The sequence below is a fragment of the Carica papaya genome, chromosome 6, assembly GCF_054855325.1.
Source record: "Carica papaya isolate Zhongbai chromosome 6, ASM5485532v1, whole genome shotgun sequence".
Classification (NCBI taxonomy): domain Eukaryota; kingdom Viridiplantae; phylum Streptophyta; class Magnoliopsida; order Brassicales; family Caricaceae; genus Carica; species Carica papaya.
Genome location: NC_142314.1, coordinates 625640 through 641227, shown reverse-complemented (window position 1 = coordinate 641227; position 15588 = coordinate 625640). Strand labels below are relative to the sequence as shown.

Sequence of the window (15588 nt, the reverse complement as noted above, 5' to 3'; positions counted from 1 at the left end):
TTTTTTGGATCTTGTTTGATTTGAATTTATAACACAAAACTCAATTTAACGATCGTAATACTATCGATAAACTGACGTATAGTAGATCAGATATTCCGAATGGGTGAAAATATTTATGATTTTATCGGAAAAACAAAAAAATGAAAAGAGTACAAGTTACAAAAGGATTAAACCAAAGAAACCTAAACCCATCTTCAAGCAATCCTTCATGCCTTTATCAATTCATAAATATTGATATATACTTACATTACCATTTAAGAAATGCCTTTATTCCCCCTATTAAACAATCTTCTCCCTCTTATAATCAACCAATTCCAAATTCCATTTCCCAAATTCAAACTTCTCACCTTCCTCCCTCCTCTCAAACACAACCATGGCTCAAAACTCCACCAATGGAACAGACCAGACCAGGCGCACCAAACCATTCAACCGCGAGCTCAGGGACATGGTCTCCGCCATAACAAGCCGCGTCGCCAACCTTCAAAACCATGCATCGGCCGGTGTGAGCCGCGTGGAAGATGATGATGACGATGACGACAAGCACGGGGTAAGGGTGGTCACTCTGGCCGGAAACAACACCGGAGCCACAATGCGGAGCGACTCCGATGATGTCAAACCCGGTAATGCTTACGATGGGTTAGTGTCGGCCGGGGAGAAGGCTGCCGGGGCCGAAGATGCTTTGAGCACGTACGTGAATAGTAATTTCCAGGCGGTGAATAACTCCATCATGCTGGAGAGCTCCTACTCCACCAACGACCCTGGTGTCCACTTGGAGATCTCTGATGTTCCTGAGGTTACTAAGGGTGGGAAGAAGGGAGGAGGGATGAAGGAGAAGCATCAGGCCAAAACCAGTCACGATCAATCTGATGAACAGTCTGATTGACCATATCCTGAAAAGTCAACAAATAATTACATATATATATATATATATATATATACACACACACACACAAGTCATGGAAGCTCCCATACGTCCACTACTTTTAATTTCATATATATATCCATATTACACACACACACACATCTGTATGTGATGTATGGATCTTTTTATTCTGATTTTGAGTGATGAAAGCATGACAATAAGTTCAGGTCTCATGGAGTTTGAAGATCATCACTGCGATTCCCGTTTATACTTCTCTGAATTTCTATTTATAAAGAAATTGTTTGTTTCTTATTATTTCTTTTAATAAATTGTGTTTCATTATTCTGTAATTAATATTTAAATAGTAAAAAGTACAAATTTTTATAAAATAAAATTCGATAGATGAACTATAAGAAGAGATCAAATTGGAGGAACGAGAAGATTCTGTCATCGAACACGAATGAGAGTATAAAAAATTCAAATCCTCGTGTTATAGTAATTTTAAATGAAAATTTTTCAAAAAATTTGATCTCAACGCATAAAATTGAGTTTACCATATGTCAGCATGTTTGCTCGTTTATTTGTGTCTTTTACTTACCCTAACACAATATATATACAATCACTTTCTTAATTTGGCAAAATACCATATACATATATATATTTCAGTAAATTCGGATCGGGTTAATTTTAGTTTGCTACTCGATTCATTCGTATAGGTGCTATAAAATTTTTTTATTTACTTGTGTTGGCCATGAATGAAAACTTTGCTTCCAAACACACACAAACTTGAATTTATAAACTAGTGATTTTCATTGGGTGAGCAGCTTTAGCTCCTTGAATGGTGACAAAGATGAGAAAAATTATATATTTCTAGGGACTGTAATGGCCTGAAGCTGAGGCTCTTGCTGTTTTGTGTCTTCATTTTCTTGAGCTATTTTTGACATTCCCAGATTCTTCACTTCTTGATTCTTTCCCCACAGAAGAATGTACAGACCAATCATGACGATAACGGATCCCAACATGCTGCTCGAGAAAAGTACAATATCGATCAAATATGAAAATTTAACCTTCTTTTAATATTATAAGAGTTTATGAGTTTGAATCGAAGTTGAGTGTTTTCGTTAGGGTGTTATATTACGATTTGTGTATATGTCAAATATATGAATGTTCGTTTAAAAAAATTCACCTGCCAAGGTGGAGTTCCTCGTGGAGGAAAGGAATGTCAATAATGGCTGCCATTATCTGAACCAAAGGACTGAATGCAGCTGTGAACAGAGGACCTCTTTTCTTCACACACCATGACAGTCCCAAGTAGCACAACCCTGAACCAACCATGCCCTGCATAAACACATCATCACATCCCACTTTCTGCTTCCACACACACACACAAACATATGTATATGTACTTACAGAAAATAGCAAAGCAAAAATTTCTAATTTCCCATTAAGAATCCAGACTGAGAGCTTCCTGTCCATGAACAAGTTTAAGATGGCTGATTGGGTGGCACCAAAGAAGGCCATGAGAGCAGTGCTGGTGCATTGGCAAGGGTATTTTTTGCTAATTTTGGTTTGGATTAAAAACCACGAGGACCATAACAGAGTTCCCAGAGTCATAGCTGCACACCCAATTGTCCATTTCTCTGTCTTCTTCCTTGAGCTCATTGCATCTTGTTCGATGTGGGATGAGTAAGAATGTGGAGAATTCAACAAAGCCATTCCTTTGTAAAGTGTTAATAACAAAGTTCCTCCAAAACATACTAGGGTACCCATTATTTTGGCTCTTCCACTATTTGATTTTATGTTCAATGTCTCCAACCTGCACCAGATTTTTCATCAATTTTATTTTCGCTTCAATAGTAAAAGACCGAGACCCGAAAAATGGATGAAACTGGATTCTTTACAGAAGAATTTTGAAAATTACAATGTATTTGTTTCTTTTCTAATCATAGGTAGCTAAAGTTATGTGCTTTAACATTTTCCAATGTGTAATAATATGCTCGACCCGGGCATATAGTCCAGTGATCATTCTTTTTAGCGTTCTGTAAAAGTACTTGGGTTCAAATTTTACGAAAAGTGATTTCTACCCAGATAAAAAGAAAACATACCCAAATGGTAAGACCCGGACATATAGTTCAGTGATCATAATTTTAGCTTTCTATAATAGTACCCGAGTTCAAATTTTACGAAAAATGGTTTCGACCTAGATAAAAAGAAGACATACCCAAATGGTATCGCCATTATGAAGGTGATCACCGGAACCATGTTGATGAAAGCACTCGCGAATGTAGCAGATGTATTTTGAATTCCCAAGAGGAAGAAGTATTGCGTTAACGAAGTTCTGCAGAAAATCGAAACTTGAGTATTCTCTACGACCAATTGATACATTAAAAGAAACAATTGTTGAAATATTGTACTTGTACAAAATAATCCATCTTAAAATCATTAACTATTTACCCCACAATTGCACTGCAGAAGATATAAAATAGTACTATGGGTGTGAGCTTTGGCCTGTTATTCCTGCAAAATACCAGATGCAGCTAACAGTGAGTGTATTTGGCTTGAAACAATTACTCAATAACTCGAAATTCAATGTATGATGTTCAGTGTTGTGATAGTAATTGAAAAAAAAAAAAGATCAAATTCAAGCTCTATAGCTCAAAAGAGAAATTCAATGGGGAGTGGTCAGGGTGTCTACCTTTCCCAAAAGTAGCCGATTGGAGCCAAGAAAATGGCGGAAATAGAGAGTCGATACGTGATGAAAACTAAGGGTTTGATACCAAGATCAAGAACCGTTTTAAGAAGAATATTCACAATAGCAAAAGCAAATTCTATGGCTACCATTATTATGAATGGCTTCCATTCACTACAAGTTTTCCCATCAACCATTGTATCAACACTCAAAATTTACAACAAGAGCCTCTTCTTCCTTTGTTTCTCTGGGAAGAACAATCAGCACACACTGAAGGCAGCCATTTGCAGCAGCTATCTAAATAAATGGCCTTTTGGAATCTTGATTAAGCAATAATCAAGTAAAGATTAAATTCTCCAAATCAAATTAATGCTGCTTTAAAAAGAAACCCACTTTAACAAACTTAGTTTATTATATAATCTTGTTCTTTCCTTTTCACTTTCTTTTTCTGATTAGTCATTTTGTTCTTAAGAGCATAGATTAGATTAGTCAGACAAACTTTACACAGACATAAAAAGTTATTAGGCACTCTTTGTTTAGTTTACTTTAAACAAGTTACAGCGAATTAACTAGTCACGATTATTAAGTCTTCAAGTTGTTTACGCCTACGGAGTGTCTAACAACTTTTCGTGTCGGTACACGATCATCTGAGAATCATTTTTTGTAGGTTACTGTCATAATCTTGGTGATGTTGCTATTTCGTCACGAGTTTTTAGTTTTTTGGTTTCGGAAATTCTTCTAGGTTTTAGTTGGGTGTTATTATATGAAAATTATTCGAGCTTTTCAAGTTCTTCTAGGCATCTTTTGAGTGTATAGTCTTTTGTCACATGAACATGGCATCTAATACTTAATCTTCAAAACTGAAGGAGGAGGAACAGCAGCAGCAGCATCCTCAATTGTATAAGGTGGAAAAAGCTAAGAAAGAACATTATGTCAAATCTTTCAGTAATCTACTTACAAGAATAATAATATTATGCACTTCCAAATTGCTCATTTTCAATCTTTTCTACTAGTATTCTTATTTGCAGAAATATATACGCACACGCACACACGCACACGCACGCACACACGTATGTATTACGTACGTTAAATCTTGCATTCGAAGCTCAAAATATTCTTGTCTCTATTTCCATACTCAAATATTCTAAGATAATTATTAAATTAATTTTTTGAAATTCAATACTTATTATAATTTAATTTCTAATTTCTTATGTATAATGACTTTGTATTAGAATTGGAATTTGAATCAAATTCAATTTCATGATGCTCTTCCACTAACTAAGATAGATATATATGTGTGTATATGTATGTATATATATATATATATGTATATTGTTGTCAACTGATAAAGGAGTGGTAATTAATTATAATATCATATAGCTTTTTACAAATTTAGTAGCATACATAGAGGAATCAGAATAGCCACATTGCAATTTCTCCAACCGTTCCTTATGGAGAGGACTTCTTTTAATGCATATGCAGTATACTATCTCCTTTTGTATAATATATGCATGTATATATATATATATATATATGTATATGATCTCTCATACAGAAGGGAATATATATAATTGGAACTGATATGGGTATTATATAGCTAGCTATAAAAGTACAGGCAAATAGATCCTCACTTGTAGACCATTCTTTCAGGCATTCTTCATGGAGGGGGGGGGGGGCCTCCATATATCACCTGATAGATATTTCGAGGGACTGCAATCTAACTTGCACATATACATACACACATATATATATATATACTCTGATTCCAAAATTACTGGTAATAGTATTCCCACATGCTTAATTAATTAATAAACTGTTCTCCTTTTTAGCTTTTAACTCAAGAGATCATAAACTTGAATTTCTCTTGTTAAAATTGACTGAAACTTTCAGAAAATTCTGGGTATGATTAGTAGGTGACTGCAGGATGGTTTGTTAATGAAGAATTTGTAAATATGCATACATATATATATATATATTATATATTATATCAACCAAAGACAGAAGACATGTAAAGCAATGGATCCCAATTAGAAGAATTAATATTAGCAGAACCATCACCACCAGTACCCCAAACACCATCTTCTTCATCACAGCCCACAAACTGGGGCTGATCTAATGGCCAAACACCTCGAATTTCAGATACCGACGCCGGCCATGTCGACGCAAACGAGCAATTATTCTGATCAGAACCGTGATAGTTCATCTGGGTACTGGCGCCATTTGTCCCCCAGTCAACTAACTGTTCGTTGGACCATATGACACTGGTTTTTGCGGGAGCAGCCTGGGGTGGCGGATCGTGCCACTGGCCGAACCCGGTTCGGTCCACCACGGGATCAGTTGGGTTAGGCGGAGGGCTAAAAAGAGGTGGGAATTGAAAACTTGCAGCCAACAGGGCTCGAACTCGCGAACCCTTTCCGTCAAGAAGCTTGGCTTTGAGCGCACCAAGAAACCCATCACTGGCTGAGCCGCCGCAAACCGCCTCAAACGAGAAAGGCTCCATTTTTTCCACCGCGAGACGCCCGGCGAGAGTACTACCATTCTGCTTTGCAGTCGGCGCTGACTGCGGCGGCGACTCGAAATTGGTCCGCGCATTGACACCGCGCAAGGCTCTAGCCGCGTTATCGTAAGCCCTAGCGGCTTCCTCCGCCGTGTCGAAAGTGCCGAGCCAGAGTCTAACCTTCTGCAACGAGTCTTTGATCTCTGCAACCCATCTTCCTGACGGTCTCTGTCTGACACCTACGAACCTGTTGTGCCCTCTTGACGATGCCTTCTTCTTCTTCTTCTTTCCGGCAACATCCGTCGTCGGCGCTGCCATACCGTCCGTCCGGCACTAATAGCTTCTCGGTCAAGACTGGTAGGGCGTGGAGCAGATGGGCGTGATTAGTTTGTTTGATCAGTATAACAATGGCGGTTTAACCAGAAAATTCTTAAATGGGTATCTTTCGTTTTGCATTACCAGACAACCCAGAAGATTACATGGTTAATTAATTTCATAATTACTGATTATTTTGCTACGTCGTCTTCTCCAATTTGCAGGCCTTCTTGTTCATCGATTAAAACGTCCATGAAAACTTAGTCATCTTATAATGGTTTTATAAGCAAATTGAAATATTATAATGGTGGCAACTCACCATCAAAGTGACAAATTATATATATATATATATATAATCACAGGTTTACAAATTCATCTACTATATATATATATTATTAATAAAAAATCAAAATGTTCTTAATTATGCAGCTTAATTTTAAATTATTAGGATTCAATCACATCCACAGAGATTCAAGAACATTAATTTACTTGTTATCTGGGCTACCATTTTGATCCATTAATTAAATATAAATAATAATGGAAAAGGATAATTTAACAAATATATATTTTCTAAATATGGTTAAAAAATCGAAAATTAAATTAAAATTTAAAATGCATCAGATCCTTTTTATTATTATTATATTAAGCAAAAGAAAATGTTACCGTTAATTTCATAAATTCAAATTTGGGAGCCGTTACCAAATCCGTATCAGTTTAATTTAAGTAATTATAATTAATAATTCAGCGAAGGAATCTGGGACGTTGATTAGGAACAAATCAATAATTAATTGTATTTAATTTTAACCTTATAAAAATGACCCAAACACATGTTTAAAAATTCACAGAGCCTACAAATATTTCTACAGTGAAATTCGGAGCTAATTTCCCAATGGGTTCGATGGCAGCAGCCATAAAACTGATTTTGCTGCAGTTCATGATATTACAATTTTATTATGCTCGTGGAGGTAGCTTTGAAGAGTACCAAAATCAGATGAACATTTATGCTGTTGTCGAGACTATCGAGGTACTTAATTTAATTTAATTTAATTTAATTTAAAATATGTTCTTAATTTAATTTTAATCTCGGGTATTTTTGTATATTGTGAAACTCATTTCAAAAATTTTAAAATTATTGTTTTCGAAATCGGATTGCTCTTAAAAAATTCATTTTGTATATAGAATATGGTTTTAATTTAATTTAATTTTAATCTTGAGTATTTTTGTATATTGTGAAATTCATTTCGAAAATTTTAAAATTTTTGTTTTCGAAATCGTATTACTCTTGAAAATCCATTTTGTATATAGAATATGTTTTTAATTTCAATTTTGGATATTTTTGTATATTGTGAAATTCATTTCGAAAATTTAAAATTTTTGTTTTTGAAATCGTATTACTCTTGAAAATCCATTTTGTATATAGAATATGTTTTTAATTTAATTTTAATTTTGGGTATTTTTGTATATTGTGAAATTTATTTCGAAAATTTTAAAATTTTTGTTTTCGAAATCGTATTACTCTTGAAAATCCATTTTGTATATAGAATATGTTTTTAATTTAATTTAATTTTAATTTTGGGTATTTTTGTATATTGTGAAATTCATTTCGAAAATTTTAAAATTTTTGTTTTCGAAATCGTATTACTCTTAGAAAATTTATTTTGTATATAGAATATGATTTTAATTTAATTTAATTTAATTTTAATCTTGAATATTTTTGTATATTGTGAAATTCATTTCGAAAATTTTAAAATTTTTGTTTTCAAAACCGTATTACTCTTGAAAATCCATTTTGTATATAGAATATGTTTTTAATTTAATTTCGATCTTGGGTATTTTTGTATATTGTGAAACTCATTTCGAAAATTTTAAAATTTTTGTTTTGAAATCGTATTACTCTTGAAAATCCATTTTGTATATAGAATATGTTTTTAATTTAATTTTAATTTTGGGTATTTTTGTATATTGTGAAATTCATTTCGAAAATTTAAAATTTTTGTTTTTGAAATCGTATTACTCTTGAAAATCCATTTTGTATATAGAATATGATTTTAATTTAATTTTAATTTTGGGTATTTTTGTATATTGTGAAATTCATTTCGAAAATTTTAAAATTTTTGTTTTCGACATCGTATTACTCTTAGAAAATTTATTTTGTATATAGAATATGTTTTTAATTTAATTTTAATTTTGGGTATTTTTGTATATTGTGAAATTCATTTCGAAAATTTTAAAATTTTTGTTTTCGAAATCGTATTACTCTTAAAAATCCATTTTGTATATAGAATATGTTTTTAATTTAATTTCAATTTTGGGTATTTTTGTATATTGTGAAATCCATTTCGAAAATTTTAAAATTTTTGTTTTTGAAATCGTATTACTCTTGAAAATCCATTTTGTATATAGAATATGTTTTTAATTTAATTTTAATTTTGGGTATTTTTGTATATTGTGAAATTCATTTCGAAATTTTAAAATTTTTGTTTTTGAAACCGTATTACTCTTGAAAATCCATTTTGTATATAGAATATGTTTTTAATTTAATTTAATTTAATTTTAATTTTGGGCATTTTTATATATTGTGAAATTCATTTTGAAAATTTTAAAATTTTTATTTTCGAAATCGGATTACTCTTGAAAATCCATTTTGTATATAGAATATAGTTTTAATTTAATTTAATTTCAATTTTGAATATTTTTGTACATTGTGAAATTCATTTCGAAGTTTTAAAATTTTTATTTTTGAAATCGGATTACTCGTAAAAACCCATTTCGTATATAGAACAAAATTGCTCAAATTCAAATTTACGATTTATGAAGTTGGCAATTTATTTTAATACGCGTTCTATTTTATAACTAAAAGGTGAACGGAGAAATTGTCGATTGCGTAGACATCAATAAACAACCTTCTTTGCAACACCCTTTACTCCAAAATCATGAAATTCAGGTATGAATATATTTATATAAATCTTGCAATTCTATAATACTTCTTTGAGGTATTATATATGTTCTTATGTGAGAAATTTCGTTTGCTTCGTGTAGACGGAACCGACGTCGTTTCCGGTGGATCAAAAACCCTCCTCGTCATTTTCTAAAAGTAATCAAGTCAAGATGCAGGAAGCAGAATGCCCTCTCGGAACAGTTCCAATTTACAGAACGCCGAACGACCATCCAACGTTTCTTCCAGACATGTTCTTCGCCGACTTAAACAATTCCAAAGACGTTCTTCCCGGAAAAACCCGCGTAAATTATTTAATCTCTCGTCGTTGATAATTTAAATTTGAATTTCAAAATTTTATATATATTTAAGTGTTTGCTACGATTAAATTTCGTGCTTTTTTTTCTAGTTAGCTGCTCTCAGGACGAAGGACGAGTACAACTACATTTACCGCGGAGTAATGGGAAACCCTGCGTTGTACAATTTAGATGTGCAAAAAAAACAAATTAGCATATCGGGTGTTTGGATCGAAAATTTCGAAGACAATCCTAAAAACATCATCGTTACTGGACATATGGTAGATCGATTAATCGAATTATGAATACATCATGTTATTTTTTAAAAAAAATAAATCTAATCGTATTTATTTTTCAGGTATCGCCTTATTTAAAGGGCGATAATAGGCCTCGAATGTTCGTATATTGGAGTGTAAGTAACTTTTTTTTTTTTTATACTTTATATAATTAATTTTAAATTTTATTAAATAAAAATTTAATTTTATTTCCTCTTAATTACCAGGGTAACGGGCGTGGAAATGGAGGATGCTATGATTTTCGATGTCCTGGTTACGTGCAAGTTCATCGTAAAATCGCTCCTGGATCTGCTTTCGTACCAGTATCGACCTACGGTGGACAAACCACCGATCAAAGATACGTAATTTTCGAGGTAAAATTTAATCTAATATTTATCGATTCGAGATTTAAATTTCGACTTTTCTGTTTACTGGCAAAATTATATCTCGTAGGATCAAAAAACGGGAAATTGGTGGATTACAATCGGCGAACCTTCGGTGACAATCGGGTATTTCCCTAAAGAACTGTTTACGCATCTTAACGCTAGATCGAACCGACTCGGGTGGGGAGGCGTGGCCGTAGCCGCGGGGGACGGAACAATGCCGCCTATGGGCAGCGGGCACAAACCGGACGGAGACTTCAAACGCTCGGGCTATGTCAGAGGGGTTCAGTACGTGGATGCGAATTTTATAGCTCAAAGTCCTCTTAGAAATGGCGTTACGAAATTTGTTGATGAGTCTGGATGTTATGGCTTTGACAACTGGGGGTATAATAGTAATTGGGGTTACGTAATTCTGTACGGAGGACCTGGTGGATTCTGTGGACGGGGATGATGAAATATGCAGCAGAGCTTGGAGGTTGCAAGCTTATGATTTTTAATTAGTAATAAAGCTTTGATTTTTATTTTTTTATTTTTTAAAAAATAATTTATTATCCGATTATCATGATTAGAGGAATTTAATTGTCACGGCATAATTCATTTTGCTTGAGTAATATGTAAATTTCTAGTTATATTCGTTCAAAAACGAATAACGAGACTTAACCCAACTTATTCACTACAGTATTTAACGAACCGGGAAAAGTTTCCAGTTCGTTTCACCTAAAAATGAGCGAACAGGCTCCAACAATACGTTACTAAATAATTTTTTTTTTTTACTTTAATGAAATTGCTTGAAGTAGATGAAACCGAGATCATTTCCGAATGGGACGGGAAGATCGTTTCTTAGAAACGAGACGTAAGAGAAAAGAAATATTATAACTACAAAGGGGACAATTTATTGCAAGTAAATTGTTCAATGATGAATTTACTCATACCAAAAGTGTTCTTGGCAATTAGCTAGTCTCTGTTTAGTTCGACTTTCGGTTTTGATTTTTATGTTTTAAAAATTAATTTAGTGACGAAACGGGTAAAATTCAAAATACTTTTTGACAAAAGGCAAGCCAAAATACGTTTTCGATAAATATAAACAAAAAAGTTACGACGTATGTACTTAAAAATAACAATATTTTTTATAATTATTTTTACCGAACATTAAACTTTAATAGTTCTTTTAAAATTTACAGCATAAATTATAACCTTTCTAAAAAACTATTTATTCTATTTGGTTATTCGTGTTTCTTTTTTTTTTTTTTATCAAATCAAAAGATGAGTTTAATCGCGTATATCTTGGAGTTACGGAAAATATCACGCGGTATACAATGTTTCTGTTGAGCACCATCAAATTAGTGCATCGGCTATTTGGATCGAAAATATTCAATATCACCCAAAAAATATGGTTGCTACGGGACATACGGTAAATTATTTTCTGAATTTATAATTATAATAATTCAGCAAATATTTTTTTTTTCTTTTTAGACATCACTCGATGTATTTGGTAACGGTAGAACTCGAATTTTTGCATATTGGGCAGTAAGTATTGTGTAGCACATGTGAAATTTACAAAAAAATTCATAAAAAACAAGAAAGGATGTTTTAATTTTGCTTGCAAGGGTTATGTACAAGTTCATCGATCGATTTCTCCGGATTCTCCATTTACTAAAACTTTTACGTATGGTGGAAAATTTTATACGGAGAAATATATTATCTTCGAGGTAAAATTATTTAATTAAACATTTCTAATTTAAAAAATAATCGTAGTCTAAATCCGATGCATAATTCTTTTTTTATTAACTTATTTAAAAAACGTTAATTTTTCGTTATAGGATTAACATACAGGAAATTGGTGGCTTACAATTAAAGATCCACACATATTTGGCCAAAAAAATTGTTCGCAAACTCAAATGATCGATTGAATCGAGTCTTATAAAAAATGACATGTCGTTTTTAGCCTCAAGGAACAACAATAACTTCGTTTCAAACGACATTTTAGAAAAATTGTTAAAAACGTTCAAACACAAACAAAAAAAAAGAGATTATATATTGCTCTGATATCAAATGTAGTCATCTAAACGTTTATTATATTTAAATAAATAAATATCGATAAATATCTCTCGTCATTGCATTGATTAGTTTGAATAGTTGACTTATTTTTTTAATGAACAATTTAATTTTGTAACGTTTTTCTCATTAAAAGTGTAACGGAAATACTTAATTATGTAACGGTTTTTTCTATTAAAAAAATGTAACGGAAATATTTAATTCTATAACATTTTTTTCATTAAAAAAATATAATAAAAATAATTAATTCTGTAACGTTTTTTTCAAATAAGAGTTATGAATTTGACTTATTACATGGACCGTTAAAAATAAATAAGTTACAAAGAACGAAAATTTAATATATGATAATACATATTATTATAAAAGAATCAGCAAAGATACAATTACATACATGAAATCAGATTTGAGAATCCTCAAAATCTTAGAATCTATTGCACATATTATATATACAACAAAGATTTGGTATATAATTCACTGTCCATTAGGCACTTGGGTCAGTTTTTCTGTAGCAAAATTATGATATATAATTAATTATATATTATGGCTTCACCATTGATGAAACTACTGTTGCTGCTGGTAATTACATTCCAATTTTCTACGAGAAACCTCGCCGGAGAAGAAGCAAAAATCGAAGATCTTCCGATTCAAGAAACGAATTTAGAGGCATCAACGATCCAAAGTTGGAACAAAAGTACCATCGTAAAGACTATCAGGGTATATTTGCAAAAACCCACGATTCAATCTCGCGTATAATTTGATAATTTATAATTTCATTATGATTTGTAGTTCGGATATCTGACTTTAAAATTTTGACAAAAGGTTGACGGAGATATTATTGATTGCGTAGATATTAATAAGCAACCTTCTTTGGAGCATCCTTTACTCAAGAATCATAAAATTCAGGTACTCCGATCTTATTTTTCACGAAAAATATATGAAATTACGTGCGTAAATAATTTTTTTTTTTTTACTTTAATGAAATTTCTTTAAATAGATGAGACCGACATCGTTTCCGAATGGGACGGGAAGATCATTTCTTAGAAGCGAAGCATTAGAAACGAGACACACGAAAAAAGAAATATGCCCTATTGGAAGAGTTCCTATATATAGAACTACAAATGATCAATTACAAAGGGGACAATTTATTGCAAATAAATTGTTCAATGATCCTCGTGTCGAAAGTGTTCTTCCTGGCAACAGTCATGTAAGTACATTCATATTTTGGTTCTTGATTATACTTTCAATTAATCCTAAACTTGTCGGTTTTATTTGATTAAATTGAAATTTTGGTTTTGATTAAACGAAAATGATAAAATTCAAAGTACTTTTAACAAAATCCAAGTCCGAAAATGTTTTTGATAAGTTTAAACATAAAAGTTACGATGTGAACAATTATTTTAACACTAGTTTTAAAATTTACAGCGGAAACTACAATCGATCCGAAGAACTACTTATTCTATTTAGTTTTTTGTCTTTTTTTTTATTTTTTTTCAGTCGGCTTGTATCAAATCAAAAGATGAACTTACTCACATATATCACAGTATATGATGTTCCCGTCGAGCAACATCAAATTAGTGCATTGACTATTTGGATTGAAAATACTCAAGATCGACCAAAAAACATGGTTGCTACCGGACATATGGTAAATTATTATCTGACATCCTTTTTACCAGAACATACTTCATTATTTTATAGTGATAATTATTTATCGGATAATTTTTTTTTTTTTTAGACATCGCTCGACATATTTGGTGATGGTAGAACTCGAGTTTTTGCATATTGGGCAGTAAGTATTATGTACGATACATGAAATCTACAAAAAGATTTCACAAAATTAAATATTTTTTCGTTCTATAAACATATTTTTCCTCAATGGTAATTTTAATTTTACTTAATTAACTAATGACGATGATAGGGTGATGGGGATGAAAAACAAGAAGGGTGTTTTAATTTTGCTTGCAAGGGTTATGTACAAGTTCATCGATCCATTTCTCCGGGATCTCCATTCAGTACGATTTCTACGTATGGCGGTAAAATTTATACGGAGAAATATACTATTTTCGAGGTAAAATTTTTTTTTAATTAAAAAAATAATCATAGTCCAAATCCGATGCATAAATTATTTTGTTAACTTGGTTAAAAAATGTTAAATTTCTCATCGTAGGATCAACGTACAGGAAATTGGTGGCTTACGATTTCAGATCCCTACATATTCGTAGGATATTGGCCAAAAGAATTGTTCGCAAACTTAAATGATAGACCGAATCGAGTAGGGTGGGGAGGCGTTGCCGTGCCAGGAGATGACGGAAGGAGTCCACCGATGGGCAGCGGCCATATACCTGACGGAGATTATACACATTCCGCATTTTTCGACGATGTTGCTTACGTCGATGGTGATTTTTATGCTCGAATTCCTGATCGTAAATACGATGTAACCGAGTATTTGGAGAGACCTATGTGTTACGGATTCAGTAACGACGGGTTCGAGGGACCCGAGGGTTTTGGTTATTGTTTTACTTACGGAGGACCCGGTGGATTTTGTGGTCAATCTTAACATGACTAATGATTTACTAAGTAAAACCAGAATTTAGTTGTCTCATGAGAAGTAGTACTAGGTAGAGAATGTATGAATGTATGTATGTATGTGTGTGTGTGTGTGTATGTATGTATGTATGTATGTATGTATGTATGTATGTATGTGGATCATTTGACATAGGACAAACATGGTTCCATACCCGTGTGTTGTGCGTTCTGTCGGGTAGGGCGGACCCAGTTCCATTATTGGAGGTGTCAGTTTCATCTACACGATGATTTGAAGAAGTAATTTAAGTTGTTTATTTCAACGGTAACAGGAAAAGTGCTTTTTTTTTAAAAAAAAAAGTGCTTAATTTACTGCTTTTATTTATTTGCTTTAAAATAAATCAAAAGAGAAGTCATCATCAGTGCTGATGAATTTGGATAAACATCAATCTCTACATCTTCTCAAGATTTATAAATCAGCTTTTATATTAAATTAGAGAGTTGTTAAGCACGATTACAATTGGCTTATGCTTATTGGATTTGGTGGCGACCCTATAAGTCTCTTTTAATAATTATAAAAATTTAATTAATCACAGTTTATTTTTTGATTCTACTTAATTAATTATTATAAGTAATTAATAAATTTATAAAATAATAAATTTTTATGTATTTTTGAAGGGAGAAACAAGACTCCCAAACATGCCCTTTGAAGCCACCAAAGGCCATATTTAAGCTTGCTTCAAGCAGCTCCAGTCTAATCG

General features: G+C 32.3%; 4 protein-coding genes across 5 annotated transcripts; 2 read left to right on the top strand and 2 right to left on the bottom strand.

Moving 5' to 3' along the window:
- Positions 1–269: 269 nt before the first annotated feature.
- Positions 270–1177, top strand: LOC110813694 (uncharacterized). Its single transcript, XM_022040937.2, has one exon. It carries the CDS (start codon positions 374–376, stop codon positions 881–883), a length of 510 nt encoding a protein of 169 aa, XP_021896629.2. The 5' UTR covers positions 270–373; the 3' UTR covers positions 884–1177.
- Positions 1178–1645: 468 nt separating this feature from the next.
- LOC110813695 (WAT1-related protein At3g30340-like) lies at positions 1646–3845 on the bottom strand. 2 transcript variants are annotated; one of them, XM_088206297.1, is made up of 6 exons: positions 3558–3840; positions 3317–3379; positions 3084–3200; positions 2273–2678; positions 2049–2200; positions 1646–1885 (listed from the first exon to the last, which is right to left on the bottom strand). In XM_088206297.1, the coding sequence occupies exons 1-6, from the start codon at positions 3746–3748 to the stop codon at positions 1723–1725; spliced, it is 1092 nt and encodes a 363-aa protein (XP_088062423.1). In that variant the 5' UTR covers positions 3749–3840; the 3' UTR covers positions 1646–1722. The 2 variants fall into 2 exon arrangements, with proteins under 2 accessions (XP_088062423.1, XP_088062422.1); XM_088206296.1 differs by having other exon boundaries at positions 2049–2678; positions 3558–3845.
- Positions 3846–5303: 1458 nt separating this feature from the next.
- Positions 5304–6639, bottom strand: LOC110813696 (uncharacterized). The gene has a single exon (XM_022040939.2). The coding sequence runs from the start codon at positions 6364–6366 to the stop codon at positions 5539–5541; it is 828 nt and encodes a 275-aa protein (XP_021896631.2). The 5' UTR covers positions 6367–6639; the 3' UTR covers positions 5304–5538.
- A 581-nt stretch (positions 6640–7220) lies between these two features.
- Positions 7221–15131, top strand: LOC110813697 (protein neprosin-like). The gene is made up of 11 exons (XM_022040940.2): positions 7221–7387; positions 9224–9307; positions 9403–9603; positions 9708–9875; positions 9953–10006; positions 10097–10243; positions 10323–10696; positions 13802–13949; positions 14040–14093; positions 14223–14372; positions 14472–15131. The coding sequence occupies exons 1-11, from the start codon at positions 7253–7255 to the stop codon at positions 14859–14861; spliced, it is 1905 nt and encodes a 634-aa protein (XP_021896632.2). The 5' UTR covers positions 7221–7252; the 3' UTR covers positions 14862–15131.
- The last annotated feature ends 457 nt before the right edge of the window (positions 15132–15588 follow it).

Bases quoted from the DNA above. Each gene is read 5' to 3' on its own strand.
- LOC110813695 (XM_088206296.1), bottom strand. From the start codon at position 3,748: ATGGTTGATGGGAAAACTTGTAGTGAATGGAAGCCATTCATAATAATG. The intron at 2,679-3,083 runs GTATGTCTTCTT...AATCTGGTGCAG, and splicing joins ATAATGGCGATACCATTTGG to GTTGGAGACATTGAACATAA. The intron at 1,886-2,048 runs GTGAATTTTTTT...TTTCTCGAGCAG, and splicing joins GAGGAACTCCACCTTGGCAG to CATGTTGGGATCCGTTATCG.
- LOC110813694 (XM_022040937.2), top strand. From the start codon at position 374: ATGGCTCAAAACTCCACCAATGGAACAGACCAGACCAGGCGCACCAAA.
- LOC110813696 (XM_022040939.2), bottom strand. From the start codon at position 6,366: ATGGCAGCGCCGACGACGGATGTTGCCGGAAAGAAGAAGAAGAAGAAG.
- LOC110813697 (XM_022040940.2), top strand. From the start codon at position 7,253: ATGGGTTCGATGGCAGCAGCCATAAAACTGATTTTGCTGCAGTTCATG. The intron at 9,308-9,402 runs GTATGAATATAT...TGCTTCGTGTAG, and splicing joins TCCAAAATCATGAAATTCAG to ACGGAACCGACGTCGTTTCC. The intron at 14,094-14,222 runs GTAAGTATTATG...TGACGATGATAG, and splicing joins GAGTTTTTGCATATTGGGCA to GGTGATGGGGATGAAAAACA.